Genomic DNA, 27,454 nt, shown 5'->3' with positions numbered 1-27,454 from the left:
ACCCAAACCTCTACAAAAGTGGTCTTACCCTTTAACACCCTTGACACTGACAGTTATAAGAGCCTGACGTCTCTGGATACGTATTGACATTGTTGATAAATGTTTTCAGTGCAAATGTTTTTTGTGACAATACTGAGATGGATTAGGGGCAGTTTCAGTGTACATAACATAATTTATTTAGCTGATATTTGAGTTCATCATGGTCTCTCCAAGTTCCAACATTGCCATGCGTATAAAGGCGCAGGGGTGAGTCTCCTGTCTAACCCTCTGCGTAACAACAGAGTTGAGTTGCTACCCTGAATGTTTTGTTCTGTGACGTATATTTCGCGCGTAGCACGACTCTTCTCCAAACTCCAAAGGCAGGTTGTTGTGAAAGGAGAGAAGGAAAATGTCCAAGAAAGACAGCGGAGGTCAGTCCACTTTACATTTCTGTTTTGGTCGTGACTAGCGCCTGCCACGTTTGTGCTGTAGTGTAAAACAACAGCTGCTATTGCTAAGCTATCACAGGCAGTTCCCAAAATGCTTCCCGGCGCTAGCGTAGCCAACCAACTTTTGGCATCTCTTTTTAACTGATCGTCTAATTTTGTTTAGATTCCTCATGCCATGGCCCATGGTCACACACATTTAATTTCACCTGACCAAAGTGAAGTTATCAGTTCCCATTGCTGAACACATTCATTCACAGGTGTGGCACTCATTCTTTCTTATCTGAATGAAAAGAATCGCCCATACAGTGCCCAAGATGTCTTTTGTAATTTACAAAAACAACATGGATTGGGAAAAACGGTGAGATTTACAAGATTTACAACATTGACATTGTTTACATGCACAATACAATAATTATGCTAACTTGCTCATTGGTTATTCACGTTACCAGGCAGTGGTCAAAGCAATGGAACAGTTGGCTCTGCAGGGGAAGATCAAAGAGAAACTATATGGGAAGCAAAAGATTTATTTTGCTGATCAGGTTGGTGTGTGAATTTATAGTTGGATGATTGGCACATGTTGGCACAACAAGCCCCTGCCTGAATATAATGTATTCTTCCCTTAGGCTCAGTTCGAGGAGGTGAATGATGGGGACCTAAAAGCAATGGACAAACAGATCTCAGACCTCAATGAACAAGTTCAGGCCCTTACCCAAAGCTGTAAACAGCTGGATGCAGGTGGGATACGCTTTCAGTAAATGCAGTGTTTGCTTTAGACATGTTCCTTATGGCTATCATTACATTACACAGTGCCAAATGCCAATAATGTATGTTGTATGTATCTGTATGTATAAGAATTATATTTAGCATGTAGGCTATTATATATTTTTTATCAAAAACAATTACTGCATTTTGGGATCTGTATTTTGTAATGTGACGAATTGTATGCCTACAGAGCTGAAAGAGCTTAACAGTGCCCTGACTACAGAGGAAATGATGACAGAGATCCGAGAGCTGAAGGCAGAGTGTTCTGGGTACAGGTTACGCACAGAGAAGATAAAGTCAGCCACAAATCATGTCTCACCGCACGAGAGAGACAGGGTGAGGAATGATTGTTTCATTGTCAAGTTGGAATTCACATTGTTAGAAATCCAGCAAAGGATGGTCTTTTTTATTATTACAATTTACCTAAATATAAAATGTAATCTTTGCTAATTGTGTTTGTTTAGGTTTACAAAGAGCAGACTGTTTATGTGAAGGAATGGAAAAAGAGGAAGAGATTGGTAATATTACTTTTAATTTAATGAAACATGGATCTTTAAATGACTACACAAACTTTGTTTCAAATATATTTTCATGTTTACATTTTTTCTGATGACCACCGCATGGATTCCTACATTGCTTTTGTTCTGTGTTTCTCTCAGGCATCAGACATGATGGATTCAATTTTGGAGGGATATCCTAAGAGCAAGAAGGAGTTCCTGGTGAGTCATCATACAGACATACACTATACTAGTCTACTAGATCTGTTAATGGCACTGACAATATGCAGTGCCACAGAATAATGTGAAATCATGGTTATCTTTTTTGAGTGGTGCAACCACTCCAAGGAACAGCAATGTCTGTGTTGTTCACCTATGTTTGTGACTATGTATGTTTGTGTGTGACTCATGAGTACCAGTAGGGGCGCTGTTGTGCCAGAAACAGAGACAGAGAGATAGAAATTACTTAGTGATAATTTGGATGCTGCTCTCCCTTTTTATAGGAAGAAGTTGGTGTGGAGACTGATGAGGACTGTAAGGTAGCAGTACCAAGTGTTTGAGGGAACACATTCTGTCAGCTTGCCAACCGAAACCGATGTGGTTCACTGCAATGCTGGTGAAAACTACAAACCAGAGGAAATAATTGTATTTATATATCTAAGATTTATGTTTTATTTTTGAAGGAACATTTCCAATAAAATACAGATTGATAAAACATTGAATTATGCAGTATTTCTTTACAATAAAAAAATAGCTGACTGTAATCTGCACACAGCACAACATTAACAGACCTGATTTAATCAAACCAGCACTCCACTGAGATGCTCATCTCAAAATCCCAGAAATATTGATATATAAATTCCCTTTTCAAAGCCTGAACATGAAATCAATAGATCCTGATATTTGCAACATTGATTTCCTGAGCTTAATTGAGAATATAATCTAGCTATTTATTTTGACAAATACATTTGACAGTTTGATTCTTTACGTTTACACATACGCTTGCGGCTTGCCAATAATTGATAGCATGTAACTTTCCTAGACATCCGTTTTGGTACCAATTGCAAAACAACCATGCACTCGTTTAAGCATATTTGATTTAGAGTCATCAAAATGTTACATATAAACAGAACGGAGAACAGAATATTGCTCCTAATCATGTACACAAGCTGATCAAAAAGGTAAGTCTGGCACTGTGAACTGAAGGCCTGGTCATCATGGGCAGGCACATTGGGACAAATGCATAGTGGGAGCAACTGGAAAGGTGAGGGAAAATACGAGGTTTATTCCAGTATAAACACTTCCAACCTGGCATACCTATTTTGGGCATGTCATTGTTAACATTTACAACATTGGCCATTTTATTTTATTTTACAAGCCATTTCGCAATAGGGGGCCACAGCAAGATGCTATTGGGGGTTCTTGGCATGGGAAAGTTTGGGAACCTTGACTTAACATTTGTTGATCAGCCCTTGTGTGTAGAAACAATGTTCTCCCATCTACAAAAATAAATGTGTCACAGGCACATTGGTTACACTGATGGAGAACTGAGACCATTGTTCTGCTCTTATACTCAGCATCTTGATTCCTACTGCATCTTGTAGCCATTCCCTTTTTCATTCAGTTGTTTACCTTTGGTAAACATAACATTTACAGCATGAATAGCTATTCAGGAAAAACATGATCCAAAAAAATACTGACAGCATCCTAGTGCACAGCATCAATTACTCAAACAGACCATAATACATTTGTTAGAAACAAACCTTTTAGAAGCTACAGGCATTCTGAAAACCACATCTGTGGTTTATTATAAATTCAGACCATGTACAGACGATGCAACAATGTTGCAGCTGTGGTGCCTTGATAATAGTTGAAAGCGTCAAACTTGAATTATCTGAGATCTGATCGGTTTGCACATTCATGTTGAAATGTTTTTGAGCCCCTCCCTAATCATGAAACTGAAACGGTGATAAAACAAGCCCTCATTTATCACATGGAAAATAAACATTGATTTGATAAAAAAAGGGCAAGAACTCATACCAGACAATTAACTAGAAAAAGACCATTTCAAGTACAAACACAAAACGGTGACAGACAGTACGTAACGCTATGATTGCTGACAGAGCTCATATTGAAGTCTTCATTCAAACAATGCAAAAAAAGTTAAGAAAACAACTCTTCACTGAACACTCACAATTACAACAGTCAGTCGTCAAAACATTCTCAGACACCCCCTCACAGTCCTATCTACTCTATTTTTAAGATTAATATGGAATTCTCCTGTACAATTTATACAATACTAGAATTATCTATTTGAAAGCAGCCAGTCAACATTTCTGAAGCAAATGTTTAAACTATTGGCTTTCATACTGTGATTCTTTGCCATGAAACTATTCAAATGGCTATAGGCTCCACTTTATTCAGAGGTCTACTGCTGACTACAACTGTATTTTATCTATGCAAATCTTGTAGTTATGTCAAAGTTAGTGTCGAGGTGTCCTTGAGCAAGACTCTGAACCCCTAATTCCTCCCGATGTGCAGGTTGGTGCCTTGCATGGTTTCCTCTACCTTCGGTGTTTGGATGTGTGTGTGAATGTAATGCACTATGTAAAGCGCTTTGGAGAAAAGATACCATTTACGACAATGTCATAACACAACGTGGTATTTCTTGCCCACATTAAACAGTTACGATTGGTATACTGCAGTCACATTGCATGCTTTGCATAGAGATAATCCAATTGCCGCCTACACAACACATGAGGAGATTGTAAATACTGCAGTGCAGACTGGCCTAATGGGTGACCAAACTGGCAAACACGAGTTTTTACAACACCCCAAGACCAGAGTGGGCCCACGGACGGTCCATCTCTGGGGAGAGTGATCAGTCCAGTGGTAGTAGAGGATCAGTACAGCTGGCCATTGAGCTGCCTTAACACTCCAACCACAAACTCTCTCAGTGTCTAGGAAAGAAAAGAGGGGTCACAGGTTACATGCTGTAGTAGGGATGTCCATGACAGACCAAAACAACAGAAAGAATGTTATCGCCATGAATCTAAATGACACCTTTCACCATCATAGCCTATGATAACAGTATTGCATTTTTCCTATCTACCGGTTTTCATAAACAAAAACATTAATCTTGTTATATCGACTGGCATGAATATTCAAACTTATACCTAATCATGGGACTCGACTCTCAACATATCTAACAGCAGGAACTAATCAACTAATGTTTCTCACAAGCCAATGTGTTTGGTCTAAATTTGGATTAAAATAGGGTGCATTTTGCATCCCAAAACGCAGTTTATAGTCAAGGGACGCAATGAAACAACGACCTCTGCATCCACGGGATGCACTACTGTACTATACTGTTTTTTATCCTAGTTTATTTTGCTAGCTTTAGTTATAGTAATCATTTCTTCTTCTGTTTTCTACATGAATATAACCACATTATAACCATATAAAATGAAATGGGAGTTAAATGCTGCAATTTGTAAAAATGGCAAAATATGACTCCTAACGTCATTGAAGTGGGACTCATAAAATGTCCCTGGGACTCATCTAAAAGACCAACCCTGCATCCCGGGACTCATTACATTGAAAACCTATTTACATCACTGTCTATTGGAACGGCGAAATCATCCGTTATCAGCACGTTTGAATGGTGCCAAAATGTTGATACTGGCATCCTCACCACATAGCCTGGTCAAGGTTTCCCCCTGGTGGACGTGTCATTTTGGTGCATGGAACTAGGAGCTACTAATATATACTATTCTCTGCCTATCAGGACGTAACTCGAACGGCGCTGAGTCGGGTCTGGTGGCCTTCGCAACGCTCGGCACGGCGACTCGCTCGGCTAGCGCCTCGCTCGGCGGTGCCTCACGTAGCTCATGGCCACCAGACACGGCGCGCCTCCGTCAGGACATCAGTGATAATGACAATGCTACAATCGCAGATAATGACATACTGAACAGTGAGGATGCCAGTATCAACTTTTCAATTTTGGCACCATTCAAACGTGCTGATAACGGATTATTTCGCCGATTATATACACGATACCAGTCGAATGGGGTGCGTGTTCCTTACCTGGGGTTTGCAGTGCTCCTCAATCCAACTGAAGACACAGGCAGAAAGTTCTTGGAAGCTGTTCATTGACACAGAGTTGCTGAAGGACTGGAACAGAGAGTCCATGATGCTCTGAAAGATGCTGAACTTGACCTGGTCCGACACTTGCTCCTCTCCCTGCTGAGGGTTGTTCTGGTGGGCCTTCACTATGTGCTCATAGTTCCTGTACAAATAAAGGACATTGGCATTGTTATTTTTCCACCAATTTTACAGTTTAGTAGTAATTGAATCATCAAGGTTCAAGGTGGTCTTTATCTTTCTAAGTGTAACATTTATTTTTGTTCGGCTCCTCAGACATTGTACCAAAATAGGGATTTAAATCCAATTTTCTCCTCCACCTGACAGAGTCCAGAATCCAGCTGTTCCAAATAATCCCAATTATTTCTATTTATATGAATGTACAGTAGTATCAGAAATTAGGTCCCCTTCAATTGAATATGCACAATTGTGTTTTTAAACGTGATACAGTTTGGTATATAATGTTTTTTATAGTTTATTTTACAGCAGAATTATCTTGTTTCTGCGTTCTGTGCATGTGTCTTCACAAAATTGTACCGCAAAGATTAGGGAAAATAACTAAAATGCAGCTGAAAATCAAATCCGGGGGAGGTAATTGGCTTGCCCCATTTTACCTGAAAACAGCAATCATCTTACGTTTTCATGATTTTCAGAGCCATCACTTCCTTCCTCAGCATGGACACTTCCTCCTCTTGTTTTTTCTTCTCTTTGTGAAGGAACTGGATGTAGTCGATGGCTGTGAGAAACACCAAAATGCACTAGTCAGGGATTTATTGACTTAGACTTAGACGAGCATTAAAACGCTTGGTAGAACAGCAGCTGAGTGAACCATTTCTAGCTACTCAATCTGTCTCAAAGGCGGGCTGTGAATAGCTCGAAAATCTACCTGCTGGTTACTACATGATAAAATAGTATCCACAGTTGTGGCATGAATCAAAAGGTTTGAAATCTCTGATCTGATGATGGCAACAGCAGCAGCTTTCTTTTCTTTTTTGTAAATGTTATGTTTTAACTGGTTAATCATGTACAATTTAACTATTACTTGCATCAAGTGTTACTGTAGAAATAGCGATGGAGCACAATGCATGTAGAGCACTATAGTTATTGCTCTTACTTTTCTGAAGTATAGTAGCCTTGCTGATCTTCTGCGTTCCAACAGCAAAGTCAGACTGCTGTTGGCAGGTGGGCACGATGGACTGGAGGTCATCATAGCCTTTCTAGAGTGACAATAAACATTCCTTGATTAGTACAGACTAAAGACTAAATTGGGAAAAACAATATGCAAATTAAAAAAGTTGAATTCCATATTGATCCGTCTTTGTGATATGAGTAATACAACAGGCTGAGCAACAGCTTTTTGAGTGGTGCAACCACTCCAAGGAACAGCAATGTCCGTGTCCGTGTGACACCTATGTGACTCGTGTTAACCTATGTTTGTGTGTGACTCATGAGTACCAGTAGGGGCGCTGTCGTGCCAGAAACAGAGAGAGAAATAGTGCTGGACTGTTGCCTGCTAATGAGAGCGAGAGAGAGAGGGGGGGAGTTACACCACTCAGTTCACACAGGTGTGATTTTTCCAAAGGCTGTGAAAACACTACTCGATTCACGCGCACACACACGCACCCCGTGGTCCCCCTTATTTGATTTGGGATTTGAACATTGAAGCTGCGCATGAACTTTGTTCTCTCTATTTATGATGCAAGTGCAATATACATTATATGATTCGCTGTGGTCCCTTCTTATTTATCCTTTTATTTTTGTATTTTATTATTTTTAACGGTGCATCAAAGATTACTAGACGGAGATGACTCGACTTGACTATGACGGACTAGCAGTTTATGACATGGTGTTGCTCCATCAGTGTTTCTTTCTTCTTTGTTGATACTACTGTTTGTTTGTATGGATGCACTAAACAAAGTTTTGTTGTATGTCTCATACAGTGACAAATAAAGATCTTATCTTATCTAACCCATTCTGGGCGGGAACCCCACTTGGTGTTTTAAGCATTATGTTATACTTTAGCTATTGCAAAATAGCAGATCTACGAGCTCATAGTGCCGCGCTACGAGCTTGTAGGTCTGCAACTTTTCAAAAATCGTGAAAATGTGGCGCAAATCTTTGAATATGTATTCTTTCAGCGCGAACGTTTTCAACTCAAATCTTTGCTCCTGGGGGGGTCCCTGGAACAACATATTTTCAGATGGGGGTCGACGGAAAATTACATATAGTTTTTGGGTTCCTTGACATGAAAAACTTTGAGAACCACTGAGATAGTAGATAGAAACTGAAATGATTTAGAAGACATTTTGTAGAATCGTCCTCAGGTCAAAATGGGTTTTAATACAATAGCGTCAATCGCCTGCCATCTACTTACCTTGATAGCGTCCCTGCGTTTCTGCTCAGCCTGTGTGTGTGCTTGTCGCCGTCTGTCTTTATAGGAGTCCTTGTATGATGTCTCATGCCTGTAGTCACTGTCTTCATCATCTATAACCAGAAGATACAGTTACAGACAGATATTAGACCGTGACAGGCAACGCACATAATGAGTAATGACAGTTTGATAACAAAATGCACACCCACGCAAAACACACTTCACTTTTAATTTAAAGACTTGGATAGAAAAGGGTGAGAATAAAAACCCATCTATGCATTAAGATATTATATATTCTAAACACTATGTAAATGTTACTCTGTAATAAATGCACCATCAGTTAAATCGACATTATTCAGAAAACAATACCAGTGTTTGGAACCGATGAGGCACTTGTGGATCCGATGCTGTTAGCCCTGGAGACACCTGGAGCTCCCTTTCTGGCAGTCTCGGCAAAGAAACCTAACAGGATAACAAGAGTCGTCAAAGCAATTCTCACATGATATAAAACAACATGGAACGACCAACCGATCACAGATCTCTTCATAAGAAACACAACATTTCTATCCACATAGCCTGCTTCTGAAGTGGATCTATGGTTATTTTTTTGCATAGAAGTGTATATTTCTGTCTTTATATGTTCCAATGAATTGAAAATGGAGGACCCTTATGTAAACAAATCTTAGTGCTTTTTCTGGTTTTATCCTCTCAGCAGTTTTTGTATTGACCTGTACTTTCCTTGAACTGTACCAATTCTACAAACTGTTAATACAATTTTCAATCAATCAATCTGTCAGCGAGAACGATGCTGCTTTGATGAATTGAACAAGGTGGACCCTCTTGTAAACAAGTGTAATGCTTTATTGGGTCGTCCACTCACAGTTAACAGTCTTTGTATTGAGTTTGTGCTGGAAATTTACTGTAATTCTGCAAACTGTTAATAAATATTTCAATCAATCAAATGCAATACTCACTGTGGTCGAAGCCGTTGTCACTGAAAGCACCATCAGCCTGTTGAGCCATCATCACCAGGGCAGGCAGTGAAATATGAAATATAAGGAGATCAAAAAGAGAGAGAGATGAGGAGGCATCAACCACTACGATGAAATGTGTTCTATGAGCAGGGCCTGGCTGGAAACAAGTTCTTGAGCTTAGCCCAGATACCCTGGGTAAATATAGATTTCATTTCATTTCATTTCAGGCATCAAGTTAAAATTAGCTACCCAAAGCAGTGTAACAAAAGGGGCTATATTTGCTATAATAATAGCCCAGCGTCTTGATAGGTGGTCACTCTGAGTCCTGCTGAGAATCGTCCCGATTTGGGTAATTGGTGGTCGGGGAGGGCATAAAGAGAGGCACCCAGTAGTGTATTACTGCTTCCAGGAACCCAGCCTCGGTCCATTGTCTAATCTAGGACACCGGCCACAGTTATAATAGTTACAGTAAGTGTAGTGTAGGCTGACTGTGTCCTATATTTATACCAGGCAGTCAGCAATCAACATAAAGGACAACTACAACTGATGGGAAGTTCCAAGTCACATGTCAAAGAGCAGAACAGACAGAGATCATTTGTAACATGACATTCGTACTTTACTCCAATTAACTAATAAGTAACTTACTACTCCACTATTACTACGTTAGCTGTTAGCAAGTTAGCTGCCAAGGCAAGCTAACAACGCTAAACTTCTGCGACCACAGCGTCAGTGATATGCTAAACATCAATGTTTGTCCGTATTCGTTTTTTATAACGAATCACACGCGCAAAGCAATTTAATTGAGATGATTTACATTGAAGTTACTTACTTTCCAATGGTCCTCTGGCGACGTTGGATCAGTCATCTTTGACCAACTTACTTGTTGTTATGGGAGAGTCTGTGTCCCATAGCCCGGAGGGGTGACTGTTCTGTGATTGGCTGGGTGGTTGTCAAGCAACTGCCAACGCCGAAAACACATTGGTTTGTCTAAATCCCATTGCCCGTGGTGACAGTTGAGTTATGATTTTCTTTTGTATGTTTTCAATGCTTTTTCTTATTTTATTCTTATTAATTATTATTTTTTAGTTATAAGTTAATAAAAGCTATGTTATTTGGCTTTTCGTCAGCCATCAGGCAAATTCTGCTGATGCGACATCTATCCAGGCTGTGGTGTCTAAATTCTAATAATGATTCACATACTTGCTTTTGAATGCTTTCAGTTTATTTGCTCTTTACTGCATGCAGCGTGTGGCTTCAAACGCAGGGTGGCGCTATTGGACAATGCTCCAGTGGACCACCTCACCTGCACACAATCAATCCTGTTACAAACAATTCTCACCAATGAATGGACTTGACATGATGAATGTATTCGACTCCGTGCACGGTGCTGATGTTAGCATTGTGCAAATTAACTTTCCTCAAGAAAATGTGCCACTTTGCTTCGATGTAAGCTGCACAGCACTCATGAATGTGTGAGGGAATGTTTTCTTAATCAGGCCATTCTCATGGCTTTCCAATCATAGAATGGCATCATTTGTTGTAGGTAGGCCTATTTGTATTTCCATTCTCTTGTCGTGCCTACGTGCCTACCGTGTTTTCATCCAGCCCTGCACCCCCTTCTTCTTGCTGTTTCACACAGGAAGTTAAAGTTCTGCTTTTGTGCGGCTGTGGTTTTTCTGTCAGTGTCAAACTCCTCTCCTTCCTCCCACACCCTCTGTGCAGATCTCTGAACTAAAGATATAGAGCTAAGGTAAGAGTGTGTAACTGTAAGCTACGGGGAGGGCATTTTATTGTGCCCTATAGTTGGGCCCAAACTGGATCTAGGCCTACTACTGTTCTTCTTAGAAGTAGGCCTATACTTGTAGAAGGAAAGAGACAGTAAGGACAGTTTGAAGAGTGGACAGGACAGGCATGAGCATCAAACAAAATGTGTTTTCTCAGTTGCCCAGCTACACCACAGGACTAAGACAGGTGCAGTAGACCGGTGACTTGATGTTTTCTCTCACTGACAGACAGTCCAAAAGGACCTGCTAGGAAGTTAGTCTGAGGCTTAAGTTCTGAAGGCTTTGGGGGACTGAACAGACAGTTTTTGTGTTTTGGTTTGAGTTGAAGCCAAGGCGGCTCACTTTGTTGTGGAATACAAGTGTTTTTTTTTCTCTCTGGGGAAGGTGTTTGTTATTTTTCCTGTCCTGGATGTACTTTTGGAGATTAGTGATGGGCAATGTGGTGGGGGGCTCTGAGCAGCAGGAGGTGGCTCAGGGCCACCGGCAGAGCCACCGGGAGTCCAGGAACTCTGTGAGTTCTGACCCGACACCGGCCTTCCAGAAGAAGCAGCCGGCGCCCCCCAAACTGCCCATGCCCCCTGAGCAGGAGCTGGTGGAAAGATTCAACGTGGTGCTGGTGAGTCACTGGCTGGCAGTCTATGTATGGTGGAAAAACTACCAGGCTACTCAAATGTTTTACTTATGTAAAAGTATGAATAACAATAGTGAATAGTCTACTGCATTATAGAAATACTGTTACAAGTAAACGCCTGGAAGTAAAAGTATTGGCATCAAAATGTAGCCTACAATATATACCAAAGGTGAAAGTACTCATTATGCAGACTGTCCCATTTCAAGATTTTAAATGTATGTGTCCTTCGAAAATATGCAATGCATCTCATAGTGAGTCACGACACATTGTGAGCTTGTAGATCGGCTATTGTCAAATGGCCCAAATGTATAATGTTGAAGTGGTTAATGTTTTGTGATAATATTCAACATCTACAAAGTAACTAGTAATTCAAGTTTTCAATTAAATGTAGTGGAGTAAAAGTACAATATTTGCCTCTGAGATAGAAATAGTATTTGAAATTGGAAAGTACAGTACTACTTGAAAATGTACTTAAGTAAATTTAAATTCCACTACTGCTTTTATTGAGTACAATGGCAGAAGAAGGATCTTTAAATGAATATAGTAAAATAAATATACTTTATATTATTATTTTACAGTAGTACACTGCTTATAAGTATTTCCCTTCTCTTTTTTCTGGGGAGGATAGAAGTGTTGTTAAGAGGAAGTTAAGCAACACATTTGACGAGAATGAGTGACATGAGACCGGAAGAGACATGTTTCAACATTATGTCAACCGTTTCAAAATGTTGGAAAACACAGATTTACACAGCTTTACAATAATGACACGCATGCTTCTTTTTTGACCGGCCAGTTTAAAACATTTGAATTACATTTTGATAAAAATCAAATTGCTGAAATAGTCTCGTTTTATAATTAAGTAATTTAACGTTTTAGATCATTCTAGCAAAGCTAGATCCTCCTTTTTATAGAAGAATGAAAATGAGCAACATGTTACATACATAGTAGGCTAAATTAAACACCTTCTTCTAAAGTATCTTAACGGAAAGTACAGGAATTTAGGCATTTAGCAAACGCTCTTTATCAAGAGCTACTTTAGGCCTACCGGTCATGGTAAACAAGGTAAACTCATCAAATGCAGAGGATCATAGCAGGTAAACCCATTTAGACCTGACACCAGAATCTACAAATATCTTCTAAATCATGACAGTTTTCTGAAAAACCTATGTTTCTATGTCAGTGGTTCTCAAACTATTTCATGTCAAGGACCCCTAGAATTTTATGTATTTGGCCGCCGACCCCTATCTCAAAATATGTTGTTCCAGGGACCCTCCAGAAGCAAAGATTTGAGTTAAAAACGTTCGCTCTGAAAGAATATATATTCAAAGATTTGCGCACACAAAAATACAACCTACAAGCTATGAGCTTGTAGATCTGCTATTTTTCAATAGCTAAAGTATAACATAATGCTTGAAACACCAAAAGGGCTTCCCGCAACAAAGAACTTAGCATCAGTCTAAAAGCTTCCATTAAAAAAGGCCATGCTTTGCATTGTGAGCTTGGCAACATTTAATTTTTTTCTACCAAAAATAATATTTATAAAAATGTGTTGTATGTCAACGAATCAATTAACCATTTAGCCCTATTTTATACCTATATTGCATGGCACTACTGTGTCATGCAAAAATGTGAAGATCTACAAGCTCACAAAGTGTTGCATGCTAGTATTTCTTTTTCACAATTTAAAAAAATATAAAAGTGTATATATATTGAAACCTTTCACCTATGACATGCCCAAACTAGGGATAGATTATTAATTTATTATCCTTTTCAAATTATTATTATTATTTATTAAATCATCGATTTGATTAGGTTGAACTGTTGCACCCTAGTTGGAAAGTTTGAGTTTCATGGCAATCTGCCCAAATACAGTAGATTTGGAGATATAGTGTGTGCAATTGAAAATTGAGGTCTAAAGCCCAAACCACACCAAAGGGTCGGGTTGGGACAAAACGTTTTTTTAAGGTAGACCACACCAATGCAACTCATTGCAACTCAGTGAGTTTCATTGCTGTGGTTTACCTTAAAAAACTGTTTTGTTAGACAAAAGGCCATGTGGTCATCCAAAAAAATCATTCTAGAGTTCATCTTGTGGGGAGCATGAAGGTTCACAATCACAGCAAGCTCTATGGCAATCCAACCAGTAGTTTTTAGGCTGATTCATACTGCTATTTTTAGAGAATAAATAGGACTTCCGACTATGATTAATCTGCCCTATAAGAGATATGTTGCAGGAGTAAAATGTTGAATGAGTGATTGACCCCTTCCTTAGAGCCTTAAAGAACTGAAAACATTTTGTGACTCTACTTAATTCAGTTTTATCATTTTGCCTTGTTTTTATGCAATGGTGGCTTTGAAGAAAAAGTCTTTATGCACACATATGGAGGGACATGTCGGAGTAATGAATTAGAATTAATCAATGATGCCTGATGAAGGTCCAGCCGACCGAAATGTATCAATAAAGTTTCCTAAGTGAAGACGGCGGGACTCCCCTCTTTCCTACTCATGCAATGGTGGTTTTCATGAAATGTATGGGTGATGAATTGAAGAAATTATAATAAACTATTTCAGGTCCTAAACACAATAGCCCAAGTACCAGAATGAAAGGTCACTCCATTAAGCCCAAATCAGTTGAAAAAATAAACATTGGCTCAAGTATTTAGAAGCAGGAGGAATACCTTGTATCACTTTGATCACTCTCACCATTTGAGCCATTTTCAGTCTACACATATAAATACCCATAAAAACGCAATCCCAGACAAATGGGAATAATTATGGAATTATTGTGGAGGTTTTACCTTGGGCCCTAAAGTAAAACCCCCACAATAATAATTCCATTAATTACCAGTAACGGTCTGTAAATAATATGACAGAATTTGACAAATATGCATAATTTCCTTTACCCATGAATCATCCATCACCCTTTGCATCTACTCAGATTATGAATCTTTCCCCCTCTAAGAATACAAATGTCACATGATGGTAGAAGGTCTGAGTTCCAACATGAAGGGAATTAATATGCAGCATATCGAGATGACATTCGTATTTCAGAATGTGTGCATAAAAGATATTCTGTTATGCTTCGTTAAACTGAGCAAGTATAGTCCCTACCCAACATTTCCTGCCCAACGCCTGCAATATCTAGAAGAATGAAAATATGATCTCACGTCACTTCCCTTTACACTAAACTACAACAATTTGTTCCATCAACAACTGTGAGTGAGAGAAGGTGAAGGTCGCTCAGCAGCGAATGGGAAACGCATCAGTAAGAAGAACTGCGAAGACATTTCTGTTTCCAAATAGTGTTTTAAAAAAGGACAGGTTAAAGTAACTTAAAAACACATTTTGTGCCCAAGACGTCTGTGGAAGTCTTTGGTATTACCGCACGTGCAGTGCCCAAGACGTCTGTGGACGTCTTTGAAGAAAAAAAATATATATATATAGTTTTGTTTTATTTTTAAAAAACAATCATGTTTTTTTTTATACGTGGTGCCAAAGTTTGTGTTTTCGCCATTGAGAATGCATTGGGCGTTTAAATTAAATAACTCAGAAACTATAAAACATTTCAAAGTAAAAAGTTCCAGCATGTGTCTCCACAGTCAGCTGAATAAAAAAAAATGAATGGATTTTCTAGGTAAAAGTGATTTTCATCCACTTTTGCGTGGGCGCACACATTGTGCTTACTGAGTTTCTTTCCTTTCTTTCTTGTCAGTCTTATTCCACAGAACCACAATGAGACCCCTCCCTCACCCCTACCATGAGTTTGGCGCTCACTTGCAAAGCAAGGGCCTGTAAACCCGCCTAGGTGGGGGTTTTATTGTGTATGAAAATGAAACCACAAGCGGTTGCCAGTTTGATGAAACCACAAGCGGTTGCCAGTTTGCCACACATTATTAGGGGTTTTGTTCCTCCTCCTGACACCAATGTACAGTTGGGTGCCACCGATATTGTCCCTTATCATTTGACCCATTTAGGCCTGACCTCAACATTTAAAAAAATCCTTCTAAATCCTCCAGTTTTCTGAAATAAATATTTTCACGATTTTTCAAAAATAGCAGACCTACAAGCTCATAGCGCGCCACTCGGTGGCGCGCTATGAGCTTGTAGATCTGCTATTTTTCAATAGCTAAATTATAACAATGTTTAAAACACAAAGGGGTTCCCGCCCAAAATGGGTTAACTGTCCTTTTGCGCAGATCACGCAAAACTCAGCAAAAAGAAAAGGACAATATCGATGGCCTCCAACTGTACAAAAAAAAACGGTTTGCCCCAGAAAGGCATAATGTTTTAAACTAAAGCATTACATGAAAATAGAGATCATCACAAATCACTATGCAAATTAGTATCTTAGAGTAAGCAAGAATTGGCCTTAAATCCCTTGATGAGGTATTGGGGCATAAACGGTTCAGGGATAAAAATGCGTTTTGCTCTATCTTGAATCAAAAGTCTATTAGATAATGTAATTTAAAGAATTGAGGTTATATGATATTCTTTCATTTTACTACAGAAAATGATTCGTTTTTCTCCTAGCTGGTGAAAGTAGTTGGTCCTACTGCAGAAATATTTAAAATTCAAGTAACAAGACGGCATCTAACGGTGTCCATGTGGATCTCAGCCTTCATGCGTCCAGTCTCAGGTTTTTCTTTAGTGTACAGGCAGGAGCTAGCTGGCGATATTAAATATTAGGCTTTTCCCTGATATTTGAACAAAACCATGTCTGTATTCTTAAACTGAGACCTACAACATTTGTGTGCACTTTTGTTTCTGTTGCATTTACTAAGCCCCAACTTCTCTTTCAGGGCCACATGAACCTACCCCCAGACAAACTGAAGCTTTTAAGTCAGTATGACAACGATAAGAAATGGGAGCTGGTTTGTGATCAGGTACAGTAACGCCTGATTTCTACGTCCTCTTACGCAGTCTGATCTTGTTGCAGATGGACTATTTTAGGCATGTGTGTCGCACACCTAAAATAGTACTCATACGAATCAGTGTGGTTTTTGGCAGCAAATTTCTATTTTTGTTTGGTCATAGTCTTTGGACTGAAACTTCATTTGGAATGTTTTAGTCGACTAAGTGTCATGCGATTTTAGTCGACTAAATCTACAGTTGATTTAGTCGACTAAAATGTATTTTGGCGGGTCTTGATGCTGTTGTAATGACAGATCTGCTATTTTCAGCATGCAAACCAAGTGTAAAATGACTTATACTGGATATCTTGTCCACTAGTCCCTTCCTAACATTTTAGTCTAGTTTTTATTTGTTGACGAAAGTGTCAATATATTTAGTCTTAGCTTTAGTCACCAGAGCTTAGTTTTCATTTAGTTTCCATTTAGTTTTAGTCAGTGAAAAAAGGTAGTCGACGAACATTTTTCGTCTTAGTTTTAGTCGACGAAAACAACACTGCTCATACGAATACAAATAAGCATGAGAGCGTGAGAGTTTCACGTTTACAACTTTATACAATGAACGGATTAGCTCAACAGACAGTATTATTTTCCAGTCTTCTCTTGGGGCACTGTGATGGCTAGTTTTACAGTACATTAGTATATATATATATACAGTATATAATCCCAAAACTGTATCTGGTGTGTAATGCATAACACCATGCAAACTACAAGTCATGATTTTGTAGGAAGTCACTGTAGCGTGTAGTGTGTGTGTGTATACTTAACTTCTTTGTCTTGTTTATATCCTTCGATGTTAATATGTCTTGTTTACTTTTTGTTTTTTGTTTTTGTACATTGTATTTTTGTTTGCTAATGGTACAAGATTCCAGGGTTGTGGCTCTTTCGGAGCGGGAACCTTGGGGCTGGGATGGGTAACATGTGCCTTTTTGTATGCTATTGTTTTTATTAAGTGGTGCAACCACTTCCTTAAGTGACTATGTGTGTGGGTGGGTGTGTGTGTGTGTGTGTGGGTGGTTGTGTGGGTGCCATAGAGTATATAAAAGGTTAGAGACTGAACTGGCGCGAAGCTCCGCCCCCCCAGCTATTCATGTCAGTGGAAGTTGCTGAGTGGCGTTTTGAAGCACCCGGAAGACTGCCGGAAGTACCGTCTCAGAACGTCTACTTCCGCATTTGACCACCAAATTTTGGTGGTCAAATGCGGAAGTGCAACCGAGCGCTCAATGTTAAAGCCCAGCTGCACGGGGTTTCCCGGTCATGAATCCACGGGTCTGCCTGTAGTCCCTCCTCCTACCACTAGGGCCCAGAGCTTCAACGTTGAATAGCCTCACTGGCCCCCTGAGCACGAAAACAGCATGGTTGTTTTTCACCACCTGTGCGCAACCTAACAAACACACGCACATATTAACTGTATATATGGTGATTGTGGGTGTGCCAGTACAGTACAGTAGAGGGTACAGTAGAGGGACCCCCACACGGTAACTCTGTAATTTCTCAACCGTTTCGGACGCGGGCCGGCACCCTGGGTGCCGGCCCGCGTCCCCCCCCCGGGACCCCCACACGGAGTTGCACCACTTACTTCACATGGGTGTGATTTGTTTGACTCTTGACTCATTTTGAACAAAAAGAGCCACTGTAGGTTAGACCCATGGACTCTGTGGCGGCAGCGGATATCTGAGGGTGGTTTGTGGCTTTGAACAGTTTAAGAGAACACACTGCTGTTACGTCACACATGTACTGTTACAGCACTGGTTCCCAATCACTGGGTCGGGACCAATTTGTGGTTCGGGGACACATTTGTATGGTCCCTTTTATTTTTTTGTTTCTAATTTCAAAACATTTTCAAAAAACATTCCCCAAAAAAACGAAATTCAGTGAAAATATTTTTCACAACATTGTGAGCTTGTAGATCAAACGTCTTATTTATTTTTTGTGTCACAAGCTGCCTGAAGAAGGTCAGTAGACCGAAAGCTTGCAAAATAAATACTTTGTGCACAGATCTGAGTGGGCGGAGCTTCCCTTTATTTTTTTTCATTATCCCTTTGTGACTCCAGCACCTCACTTAAAGGACCACTTCACCACTTTTCAACATCTCTTCATATAATTGGTCCTCACTAAAGTTCATGATAAAACACCACCATCTTTTCCTACTCGGTCTGTGTCTCATAGGAGGGGTTTGGGCAGTTCGGACACCCGTCCACCAGTGACATCATCATTAGGCAGATTTTGTTTTAAACAAGATTTGTTTTAAAATACATTTAGATTTGTATTATCGTGAGAACGATGGCTTCAACTTTTGCATTGCAACTTTTCAGGAAAAGAAAGCCTGCCGTTTCTGGTGGACGGGTTTCTGAACTGCCCACAGCCTTCCTATGAGACACAGACTGAGTAGGAAAAAATGGTGGTATTTTATCATGAACATTAGTTAGGACCAATTATAGGAAGAGAAGTTGAAAAGTGGTGAAGTGGTGCTTTAAGTTTTTTTCAGCAGATGAGCTGTGGTTCTTTTTACATTTGGGTCACAAGCTAAAAAGTTTGGGAACCACTGCTTTACAGGGTAAATAACAGTCACATCATCTCACTGATTCCCTCCTCCACATGTCTGTCCACCTGTCCCATGTAGGAACGCTTCCAAGTGAAGAACCCTCCTTCCATCTATCTGACAAAGATCAAGAGCTTCTACCAGGACCAAGGCGGGGTGCCACGCAGGGTTGGTCTTCAGAATCCCTCTCCTGTTGTGTAGATTTGTTATTCCATGAAATTCATGATCACTAACATAAACAGTCCTCTATATCAGGGGTTCTCAACCCGTGGGTCAGTATTTATTTATGGTGTATTGTCTCTATTATTAAGGTTATTGTAGCAGTCAATTTATATTGGGGGTCGGGAGGGGGCGGGGCAGGGGTCCCGAGACGTTGCCAAAGCATTTTCGGGGGTCCCCGGCCAAAAAGGTTGAGAACCCCTGCTCTATATCATGGTTAAGAAACACCCACACCACCAAGACAAAAAGGAAAACAAAACGCTTTAACTGAAACATTAGTAATGCAATTCATATGTTGCCTCAATTGATAGACCTGTCTACGTTGTCTACAACTTTACATAATAAAATCATGACAACCCAATAAAAATGTCTAAATAATTACATATTACCTATTTGACATACTAATATAAGACATTACTTCCCTGCAGAGTGATGTCTTATATTACTTTCCCAATGCTTTAAAAAAACACCATAAAAACAGGACTTGGCATAATAATAAATGGAAGAGAGTAGGCCGACTGGAATAGAGACAAGCGCCACAATAATGGTATTAAAATACAAATTTAGCAGCCTAAAATTAAATGTAACAATCAAAGTAATTCCACAGTCACTCTAATGGCTTATAGATGCTTTCTTTCACTCATTCTAGTTCAGGAAGCGTGTCCAAGATGCCACCCAGATCCTTAAAGACTTGGAGATATCCCTTCGCACCAATCACATTGGGTAAGCACCTAAAAGCCTCATTTAAGCCTTGATGACAAAGTGTCACGGACGCCACGTGGTGCTCAACAACGGATTTACAGCTGTGACACCTAAGGCAAGCAGCCACCTCTGCCAGTTGTTTTCCTGGTGTCTAGCTGAACAAGAACACATTCTTTTCATAGAAGTGTGTGTATATATAAATAGTCTGGTCACGAGTGACTTTGGCTGTCCTTAATTCATTCCTGTTTCTGTTTTTCCATCACATTTAATTGTACCGTAGGTGGGCCCAGGAGTTTCTCAATGAGCGGAACAATGGCTTGGATGTTTTGGTGGAGTACCTGTCACATGCACAGAGCGATTCCTCGTGAGTGGATATTGTCATTGACCTCTGGCAAAGTCAGAGCCATTTAGAGAGAGAGTTATGACACTCGCATAGACTCGCATAACATTCATATAATATTCAATATTCAATTATCTTTTGCAACAAAAAAAAAATGATTTGGAATTTGCTTTGCTCAGACATGATACAAGACAAATGTGTGGGGGCTTTTTTCTCCATAGGTTTGACGTTGACTCAGTTGAAAATGGTGGCACACTATCAGACAGAGGAAAGCTGTCACTGGAGGACATGCATAAGAGTGTCAGCAGCCCCCAGCATCCCCATGGGATGACCAGAGCTGCCCGTGCCCTCACTATCAGGTAGAAACCACAGATGGGAACATACAGGTTCAGTAATGGACTGTATTTTGTCAATGCTTAGCATCATCATCATCATCGTCATCGTTGTTCACCGGGCTCCCCCACAGTTACTGTCCAAGTGTCCTTGAGGAAGACACCGGACCCCTAATGGGCTCTATGCACACACGTCACACGCCATTTTGGAATGAACTTGGGCCCCTTCCCTACTTCCTTCACAGGTGTTACCGATGATACTCTTGTTTTTGATATTTTAGTTTTTAAGTAGTCTATGTGGGGTTTCCAGGTGAAATGAAATGAAATGAAATCTATATTTACCCAGGGTATCTGGGCTAAGCTCAAGAACTTGTTTCCAGCCAGGCCCTGCTCATAGAACACATTTCATCGTAGTGGTTGATGCCTTGTTCAAGGGCATTTCAGCGGTGGTAATTTTAACATGTCGGACGGCTGGTTCGAACTGGGAACCTTCCGGTATCTAGACCGCGCCGCTATCCGTTCGGCCACCGCTGCCGCAGGTGAGTTTATTGTCCTAGGAATCATGATTGACAATAAACCCCACATACTGTAGACATAGAAACTAAAATATCAAAAACGATACCTATATAAAATGAAAGACATCATTAATTCCAAATCACTCCAGACACTATGCAATTAGTGACTATGCATGCACCTCATGGTACCACAGCACCTCAAAGGCCCATCCCAAAACAAACTCGTCAGGCTACTACGGTACTTGTCCTTACTGCCAGAACCCACCTCACCGCTCCCCTTTTTGATAGGCTGGAATTGCTTAGGGTTGACCACCGAGTACAGCAACTTGCAATGGGCCTGGTCTACCCCCCGCTAGCCCCTCCTACACAGGTTTAATGTTTGTCTTATATAACTCCCTGTGATTGATTGATTGATTGATTGAAAAATGTATTAACAGTTTGCAGAATTACAGTACATTTCAAGCACAAACTCAATACAAAGGCTGTTAACTGTGAGTGGACGACCCAATTAAGCATTACACTTGTTTCCAATAGAGTCCACCATGTTCAATTCATCAGGTTTGTATTGAGATGTCCATATGATACCCACCACTGCCTCATGTACAAATCACTCAATTGGCTGCAGCCTAAAGCAAGACGGCAACTACACACATTCTACAAACTGTGAATAACAATGTCAATCGATCATCTGACATGTCACCTCTGCAGGCTAGGCAACACTCTGACACACAGGATCTATAAGAAGCCACATTCAACCAACCAGCGGGACGATGTGCATGTGTGCATCATGTGTCTGAGAGCCATCATGAACTACCAGGTACTCAACCTGCCCTTTGCTTCGCACGCACGCACGCACGCACGCACGCACGCACGCACGCACATGCGTACGTAACGGTGTTAGACAGTAATTGATGGGCACCTAAAGGTACATATAGCTGCTTCCCCTCCACACAGACAAACTGCCTATAACAGCTGAAACAGAGCAATATTAACAAGTTGTTTGGCTTTGCTCTTTGTCATGCCAGCGATGTTCAGGCCACTCGCTGTCGGTTTATATACATGGCCCAGGCTTCTAAATATGAGTATGGAGAGTCTATATCCGTACCCGAAGTTTGTTATGATTCTAAGTAACGGTTGGCACTTTGAATGCTTCTTGAAAAGCCTTGTCCATGTACAAATCAAAAACCCAGCCTACTTCTAGAATCAGGACCTCCCTTGTAACTGGTGTCAACAAAAACAACAACGCACGCACACACACACGCAGCATATCTACAAGCTTACAATATGTTTTGATGTGATTCAATCAATCTTTATTTCAGACTACATGGTCCATAACAATTAACAATACAGGGGACTATACAACAGCAATTAAAAACGGCAACAAAATCATATACAAAAATCTAAAAAACACACTATCCAGTGTTTCCAGAAGCAGGAAGTGTACCTGATGCTGCTCTTCTTAGGCATGGTCAAAGTCATTATGATTCAACCTCATCATAAAACTGTACATTAGATTCCTGAGAACAGCATCCAGGGTAGGAACACCACTGTTTACAAACAGATGGCTGGCACTTGTCCACCTCGGGAACCTCAGCAGGATTCTGAGAGCATATATGCCGCCTGCAACTTATTATATTTACCTTTACTGTAGCTGCACCACAAGTGGGCAGTATACGACCGAGTACAGTACACTTTAAAAAGGGCTATCTTGACATCATCAGTAGACATTTTCGAGATAACATGTTGGCTTGTGCATACAATTTACAAAGCTGTCTCTGTACATCATTATCATCACTGAGGTCATCCCTAATGATGTGACCCAGATATCTGACCCTGTCTACAACATTGAGCACCTTGTTGGCCAGAAAAAAGAGGGGATGTTGCCTTCCGATCCGACTGCATTGTGATCTTCTATTCTTAGAAATCTGTCTTAAGTGCTAAAACACCTTTTTCTCCTTTTCTTGCAGTCTGGCTTTAACCTGGTGATGACTCATCCGCGCTGTGTCAATGAGATCACCCTCAGTCTCAACAGCAGGAATGCCAGGTATGTACATATGTGCGTGCGTCCATATCTTAGTCAGAGTTCTCAAATTCTGCCCGACCCTGCCTGAACCCGACACAACCCGACGTTGTTGTCCGGTCTACTACCCCATAAAATAATACATTTCAACTGCCCCTAGCAGTTGAACGGTAAGACCAACGGAAGTGGATGTGTTGGATGCAGTTCAAAGTGAACTTTACTACGTAATCTAGTTTGTAGCTGTCCGACCTTCCTAGCCCGTGTTATTAAAGAAAAACGGCAACAATGGCAAAAACTCAATCTGAAAATCGTCACTCGAAAATTGGGGGAAAGTGGCTGTTTTAAAGATGTTTTGGCCATTATCTCTGGTTCAATCTGCTCAGTTCAAAGCTTGGTGGACTTTGAGGACATTAAGTGCATATGAGAACTTTATACTCCATCCTCTGTGACAGAACTAAGGCGCTGGTGTTGGAGTTGCTGGCTGCCGTGTGTCTGGTGAGGGGAGGCCACGACATCATTCTCTCTGCTTTTGACAACTTCAGAGAGGTGAGGCGTCATCGTCATATGGTTTATAATGTCATCACATCTGTTCATTTGTGCTATTTCTTTCCAAACTTCCCTTCTCTGACTACTCGTCCATCTGACTGCAGCCTGAGTCATACTTAGTTGTGTGGGTGTCGCCCACTGAAAATAGACGATCAACAAGCTTGCGACGCATCGTGCAGTGATGCGATGTGAGCTTGCATATCTGCTTGTTTCCGGTGCGCAACCAAGTATAAATCGGGTTTAACACGATGCGTTCTTGGCACAATATATCCAATACATACTCTTATTTAGAAAGAGCAGAGCTGTGTGCGCACACACGCCATATACCAAGAGCTCTAAATGTAAACCCAGCAGGCCTGTATCGTCATGAACGGGACTCGAACACGCAACATGCTGTCCGGACAAAGCCTATATGTGGCATGCGCCTGGACCACTTGGCCAGCGGGCGCCAATCTGTATACTGTTGTGCAACTGAAGCATATATCAGTGAGCCAGGATATCTGTTTGATCATGGAAGACCAGGTTTACATTCATGGCAGGAGTGAAAAGTATACAAGTTTGAGAAGCAGAAGCCAGGCATCTGGCTTCCTTATGCCCCCCTGTGGTTTATCAATGTTAATGCATGTTTTCTTTTTTGGTAAACCTTAAGTCCCATTCCACATGTCCGAAGTGGTTTACATCCTCAGAAAAAACTATTTCTTATCAATTCAATGTTGATATCAAGTCTCACCCACAAAAGGGCCATGAAGGAGTTTTATAGTACCTCAAACTTGGCTCTATCTCTGCCCTCATTTAGCATTACAGGGCCTGTTAAGTATGCCAATAGAGCGTCGCAGTCCCGCCCCCTCGGGAAATAATTCCCTGTTCATTTTCCTCATAGACTTTTCAAAGTATTTATTTAAAGACGTTTACGCCGCGGACAAAGCCAACTCGAGTTGTGACAAATCATGACAATAAACACAATGTTTTGGGCTGATCAAATAATTAGAATGCATTTAGTTATGGGTTACTTGTTAACTTTATGAACTTTATGAACTTAAATGCAAATACATTGGACATAAAAAAGACAACAAAATTCTAATTCTAGTAATCCAGCTACTAATATAGACAGGTCATGTTTATTTGCATGTTTTGGAATTGTAACAGTTGAAATAAATAATATATCAATATACGGATATTTACCTGCGGGCCACATTAAGTGAAGGTGGGGGCCGCATGTGGCCTCCGGGCCGCCAGTTGCCCATGTATGGATTAGAATGCACAGCCTGGTGTTATGAGAAGAGAGGAGGAAGGGATCAACCTCAGGCGGCCATTATGTGTTGTTGCATTCTAATGTACACATCAATGAGGTTTAGTGGTATCATAAATACACATTTTTCAATAGGCTACACATTGATTCTGAGTATCTGAAATGGTTTCAATGCTCAGTAGTTATTTGTCGGTATCGTTCGTTCTCCACTTTTCCTCGTCTCGGCCACCGTGGCAGCGGTGGCCGGTTGGTACGTTAAAATTACCACCGCTGAAGTGCCCTTGAGCAAGGCATTGAACCACTACCATGAAATGTTCTATGAGCAGGGCCTGGCTGGAAACAAGTTATTGAGCTTAGCCCAGATACCCTGGGTAAATATAGTTACTTTGCTTTGCTTTGCTTTAGATAGACTGGGTCCGTTTCCCAAAAATATGAACCCCGAAGGCAAATCGTGTTATTTATTACATACATGTTTTCTAGGGGTATTAAGGTCTGCTGAATCCAAATCTGCTGTATGTATAACCCAAACATTGAATTGGATTCCCCATATATGAAAAAAGTTTCTATACCTTTTTTTTTTGTCAAAAAGATGCTATGTAATATATTTCAGTATAGTGGTGGCCGCCTTTTTTTTTTGAGGGCTTAGCATCCATTTTTGAGTTATACATACAGCAGATTTGGATTCAGCAGCCCTTAATACCCCTAGAAAACATGTATGTAATAAATTAACACGATTTGCCTTCAGCACTTTAAATAAGCACATTTTCTGAAATCAAGCCTAGTCTAAGAGGAACTCACACTCACGCACCAATGATCAATTGAGCAATAATGTTCTTCACTTATTTCTGTCTAGTAGCCTCCTAGACTAGAGAAAATACTCTGCAACACATGTTGCGTGTGGTGCTCGCGTGTCGGCGTGTGTGTGTCACACACTGCTTTATCAAGCAGTGTGTGACACACACACACTGCTTGATAAAGCAGTGCTTGCAACACTAACTTCCTGTTTGTCTGGCAGTCCCATGCTGGTCTGTTGTTCAACGAGAGGCTGATTAAAACATACTGTATATCAGGTGATTAAGTTTGTCTTTGACGAGGAGGCGAGTGTTGTAATTACACCCCAACTGAGTTGTGTGCAATACAGTACTTCACACCAGTTTTCAGTGCGTGGCGATCTGAATACCAGATGTTTGGTTGTAAAAGTCCATATGGATGATTTTAGATATTTGCAGAGTGCAAAAAACAAATGAGGACTTTCATGGGTTGGCTTTAGAAACAAACTCACAAAAGAAGATGATCTTTGGTAGAGTGGACTTTCTTTTTAACACATTCTCTTTCTCAGGTGAGCAGAGAGAAGAACCGCTTTGAGAAGCTGATGGATTACTTCGCCAATGACGACAGCAACATTGACTTCATGGTATGTGATCAACATTAATGTGTACAGTTGGGTGCCACCGATATTGTCCCTTATCATTTGACCCATTTAGGCCTGACCTCAAAATTTTAAAAAATCCTTCTAAATCCTCCAGTTTTCTGAAATAAATATTTTCACGATTTTTCAAAAATAGCAGACCTACAAGCTCGTAGCGCGCCACTCGGTGGCGCGCTATGCGCTTGTAGATCTGCTATTTTTCAATAGCTAAATTATAACGATGTTTAAAACACCAAAAGGGGTTCCCGCCCCAAAATGGGTTAACTGTCCTTTTGCGCAGATCACGCAAACCTCAGCAAAAAGAAAAGGACAATATCGATGGCCTCCAACTGTATGATTAGGCCACGGGCCACAAGATCTTTATCTCTGGGAACCATTGATTCTGTCTGCTATTTTGTCCTTTGGTCCATTATTCTGCATAGTAGACATAGCGATAATGACAGTGCCATTCTTGAACAATCTCTCGTATTTATTTTAACGTGTAAAGCTTCCCCCTCCAGGACATTAAGAACCACTGGTCTAGATAATGTCTGCCAATCAAAAAAGGGGGGATGATGGTATCCTCGGGGGTACAAGCAGTTAAGCCTAATTTCATGTCATCACAAGAAGATGTCACTGTTTGACACAGACAAGTGATTTTTATGTGCCTTTTGCTTAAACACAAGTTGTTATCGCTGTGCGACTCGGGTACATCAGGTATTCTAATGCAGGGGTTCTCAACGTTTTTGGCCGGGGACCCCCGGAAATGCTTTGGCAACGTCTCGGGACCCCCGCCCCGCCCCCTCCCGACCCCCAATATAAATTGACTGCTACAATAACCTTAACCCATTTTGGGCGGGAACCCCTTTTGGTGTTTTAAGCATTGTTATAATTTAGCTATTGAAAAATAGCAGATCTACAAGCTCATAGCGCGCCACCGAGTGGCGCGCTACGAGCTTGTAGGTCTGCTATTTTTGAAAAATCGTGAAAATAAAATTTTTAAAAAAATCTTTTTTTTTTTTTTTTTGGAAAATAATTTGGGGACCCCCTAAAATAATTTGGCAACCCCCCGAGGGGTCGCGAC

The 27,454-nt window shown here is 40.6% G+C and overlaps 3 protein-coding genes across 3 annotated transcripts in view; 2 read left to right on the top strand and 1 right to left on the bottom strand.

Annotated features, from left to right (window-relative positions):
- Positions 1–253: 253 nt before the first annotated feature.
- On the top strand, positions 254–2,402 carry psmc3ip (PSMC3 interacting protein). Its single transcript, XM_079519332.1, has 8 exons — positions 254–410; positions 686–786; positions 878–967; positions 1,052–1,163; positions 1,381–1,526; positions 1,655–1,708; positions 1,850–1,909; positions 2,191–2,402. The coding sequence occupies exons 1-8, from the start codon at positions 389–391 to the stop codon at positions 2,245–2,247; spliced, it is 642 nt and encodes a 213-aa protein (XP_079375458.1). The 5' UTR covers positions 254–388; the 3' UTR covers positions 2,248–2,402.
- Positions 2,403–3,656: 1,254 nt separating this feature from the next.
- mlx (MAX dimerization protein MLX) lies at positions 3,657–10,134 on the bottom strand. Its single transcript, XM_079519331.1, has 8 exons — positions 10,005–10,134; positions 9,176–9,212; positions 8,571–8,663; positions 8,205–8,314; positions 6,945–7,047; positions 6,467–6,566; positions 5,774–5,975; positions 3,657–4,647 (listed from the first exon to the last, which is right to left on the bottom strand). The coding sequence occupies exons 1-8, from the start codon at positions 10,038–10,040 to the stop codon at positions 4,591–4,593; spliced, it is 738 nt and encodes a 245-aa protein (XP_079375457.1). The 5' UTR covers positions 10,041–10,134; the 3' UTR covers positions 3,657–4,590.
- A 291-nt stretch (positions 10,135–10,425) lies between these two features.
- The window catches only part of fmnl1a (formin-like 1a), a 34,861-nt gene continuing 17,832 nt past the window's right edge, over positions 10,426–27,454 (top strand). Inside the window, exons 1-11 of the mRNA XM_079519334.1 lie at positions 10,426–10,925; positions 11,344–11,575; positions 16,390–16,473; positions 19,121–19,207; positions 19,908–19,981; positions 20,241–20,324; positions 20,522–20,659; positions 21,856–21,964; positions 23,115–23,191; positions 23,620–23,713; positions 26,302–26,376. Coding sequence (XP_079375460.1) covers positions 11,369–11,575; positions 16,390–16,473; positions 19,121–19,207; positions 19,908–19,981; positions 20,241–20,324; positions 20,522–20,659; positions 21,856–21,964; positions 23,115–23,191; positions 23,620–23,713; positions 26,302–26,376 — 1,029 coding nt within the window. The 5' untranslated portion in view covers positions 10,426–10,925; positions 11,344–11,368. The remainder of the gene's footprint in view (positions 10,926–11,343; positions 11,576–16,389; positions 16,474–19,120; positions 19,208–19,907; positions 19,982–20,240; positions 20,325–20,521; positions 20,660–21,855; positions 21,965–23,114; positions 23,192–23,619; positions 23,714–26,301; positions 26,377–27,454) is intronic.

Source organism: Electrona antarctica (genome assembly GCF_951216825.1).
Source record: "Electrona antarctica genome assembly, chromosome: 14".
In the NCBI taxonomy this organism is placed as follows: Eukaryota; Metazoa; Chordata; class Actinopteri; order Myctophiformes; family Myctophidae; genus Electrona; species Electrona antarctica.
This window is presented reverse-complemented; position numbering and strand designations above follow the sequence as displayed.

Bases quoted from the DNA above. Each gene is read 5' to 3' on its own strand.
- psmc3ip (XM_079519332.1), top strand. From the start codon at position 389: ATGTCCAAGAAAGACAGCGGAG. The intron at 411-685 runs GTCAGTCCACTT...ATTCATTCACAG, and splicing joins GTCCAAGAAAGACAGCGGAG to GTGTGGCACTCATTCTTTCT. The intron at 968-1,051 runs GTTGGTGTGTGA...TTCTTCCCTTAG, and splicing joins AGATTTATTTTGCTGATCAG to GCTCAGTTCGAGGAGGTGAA.
- mlx (XM_079519331.1), bottom strand. From the start codon at position 10,040: ATGACTGATCCAACGTCGCCAGAGGACCATTGGAAA. The intron at 8,315-8,570 runs GTATTGTTTTCT...TTCTGGTTATAG, and splicing joins CTCATCGGTTCCAAACACTG to ATGATGAAGACAGTGACTAC. The intron at 5,976-6,466 runs GTAAGATGATTG...TTATTTGTACAG, and splicing joins GCTCTGAAAATCATGAAAAC to GAACTATGAGCACATAGTGA.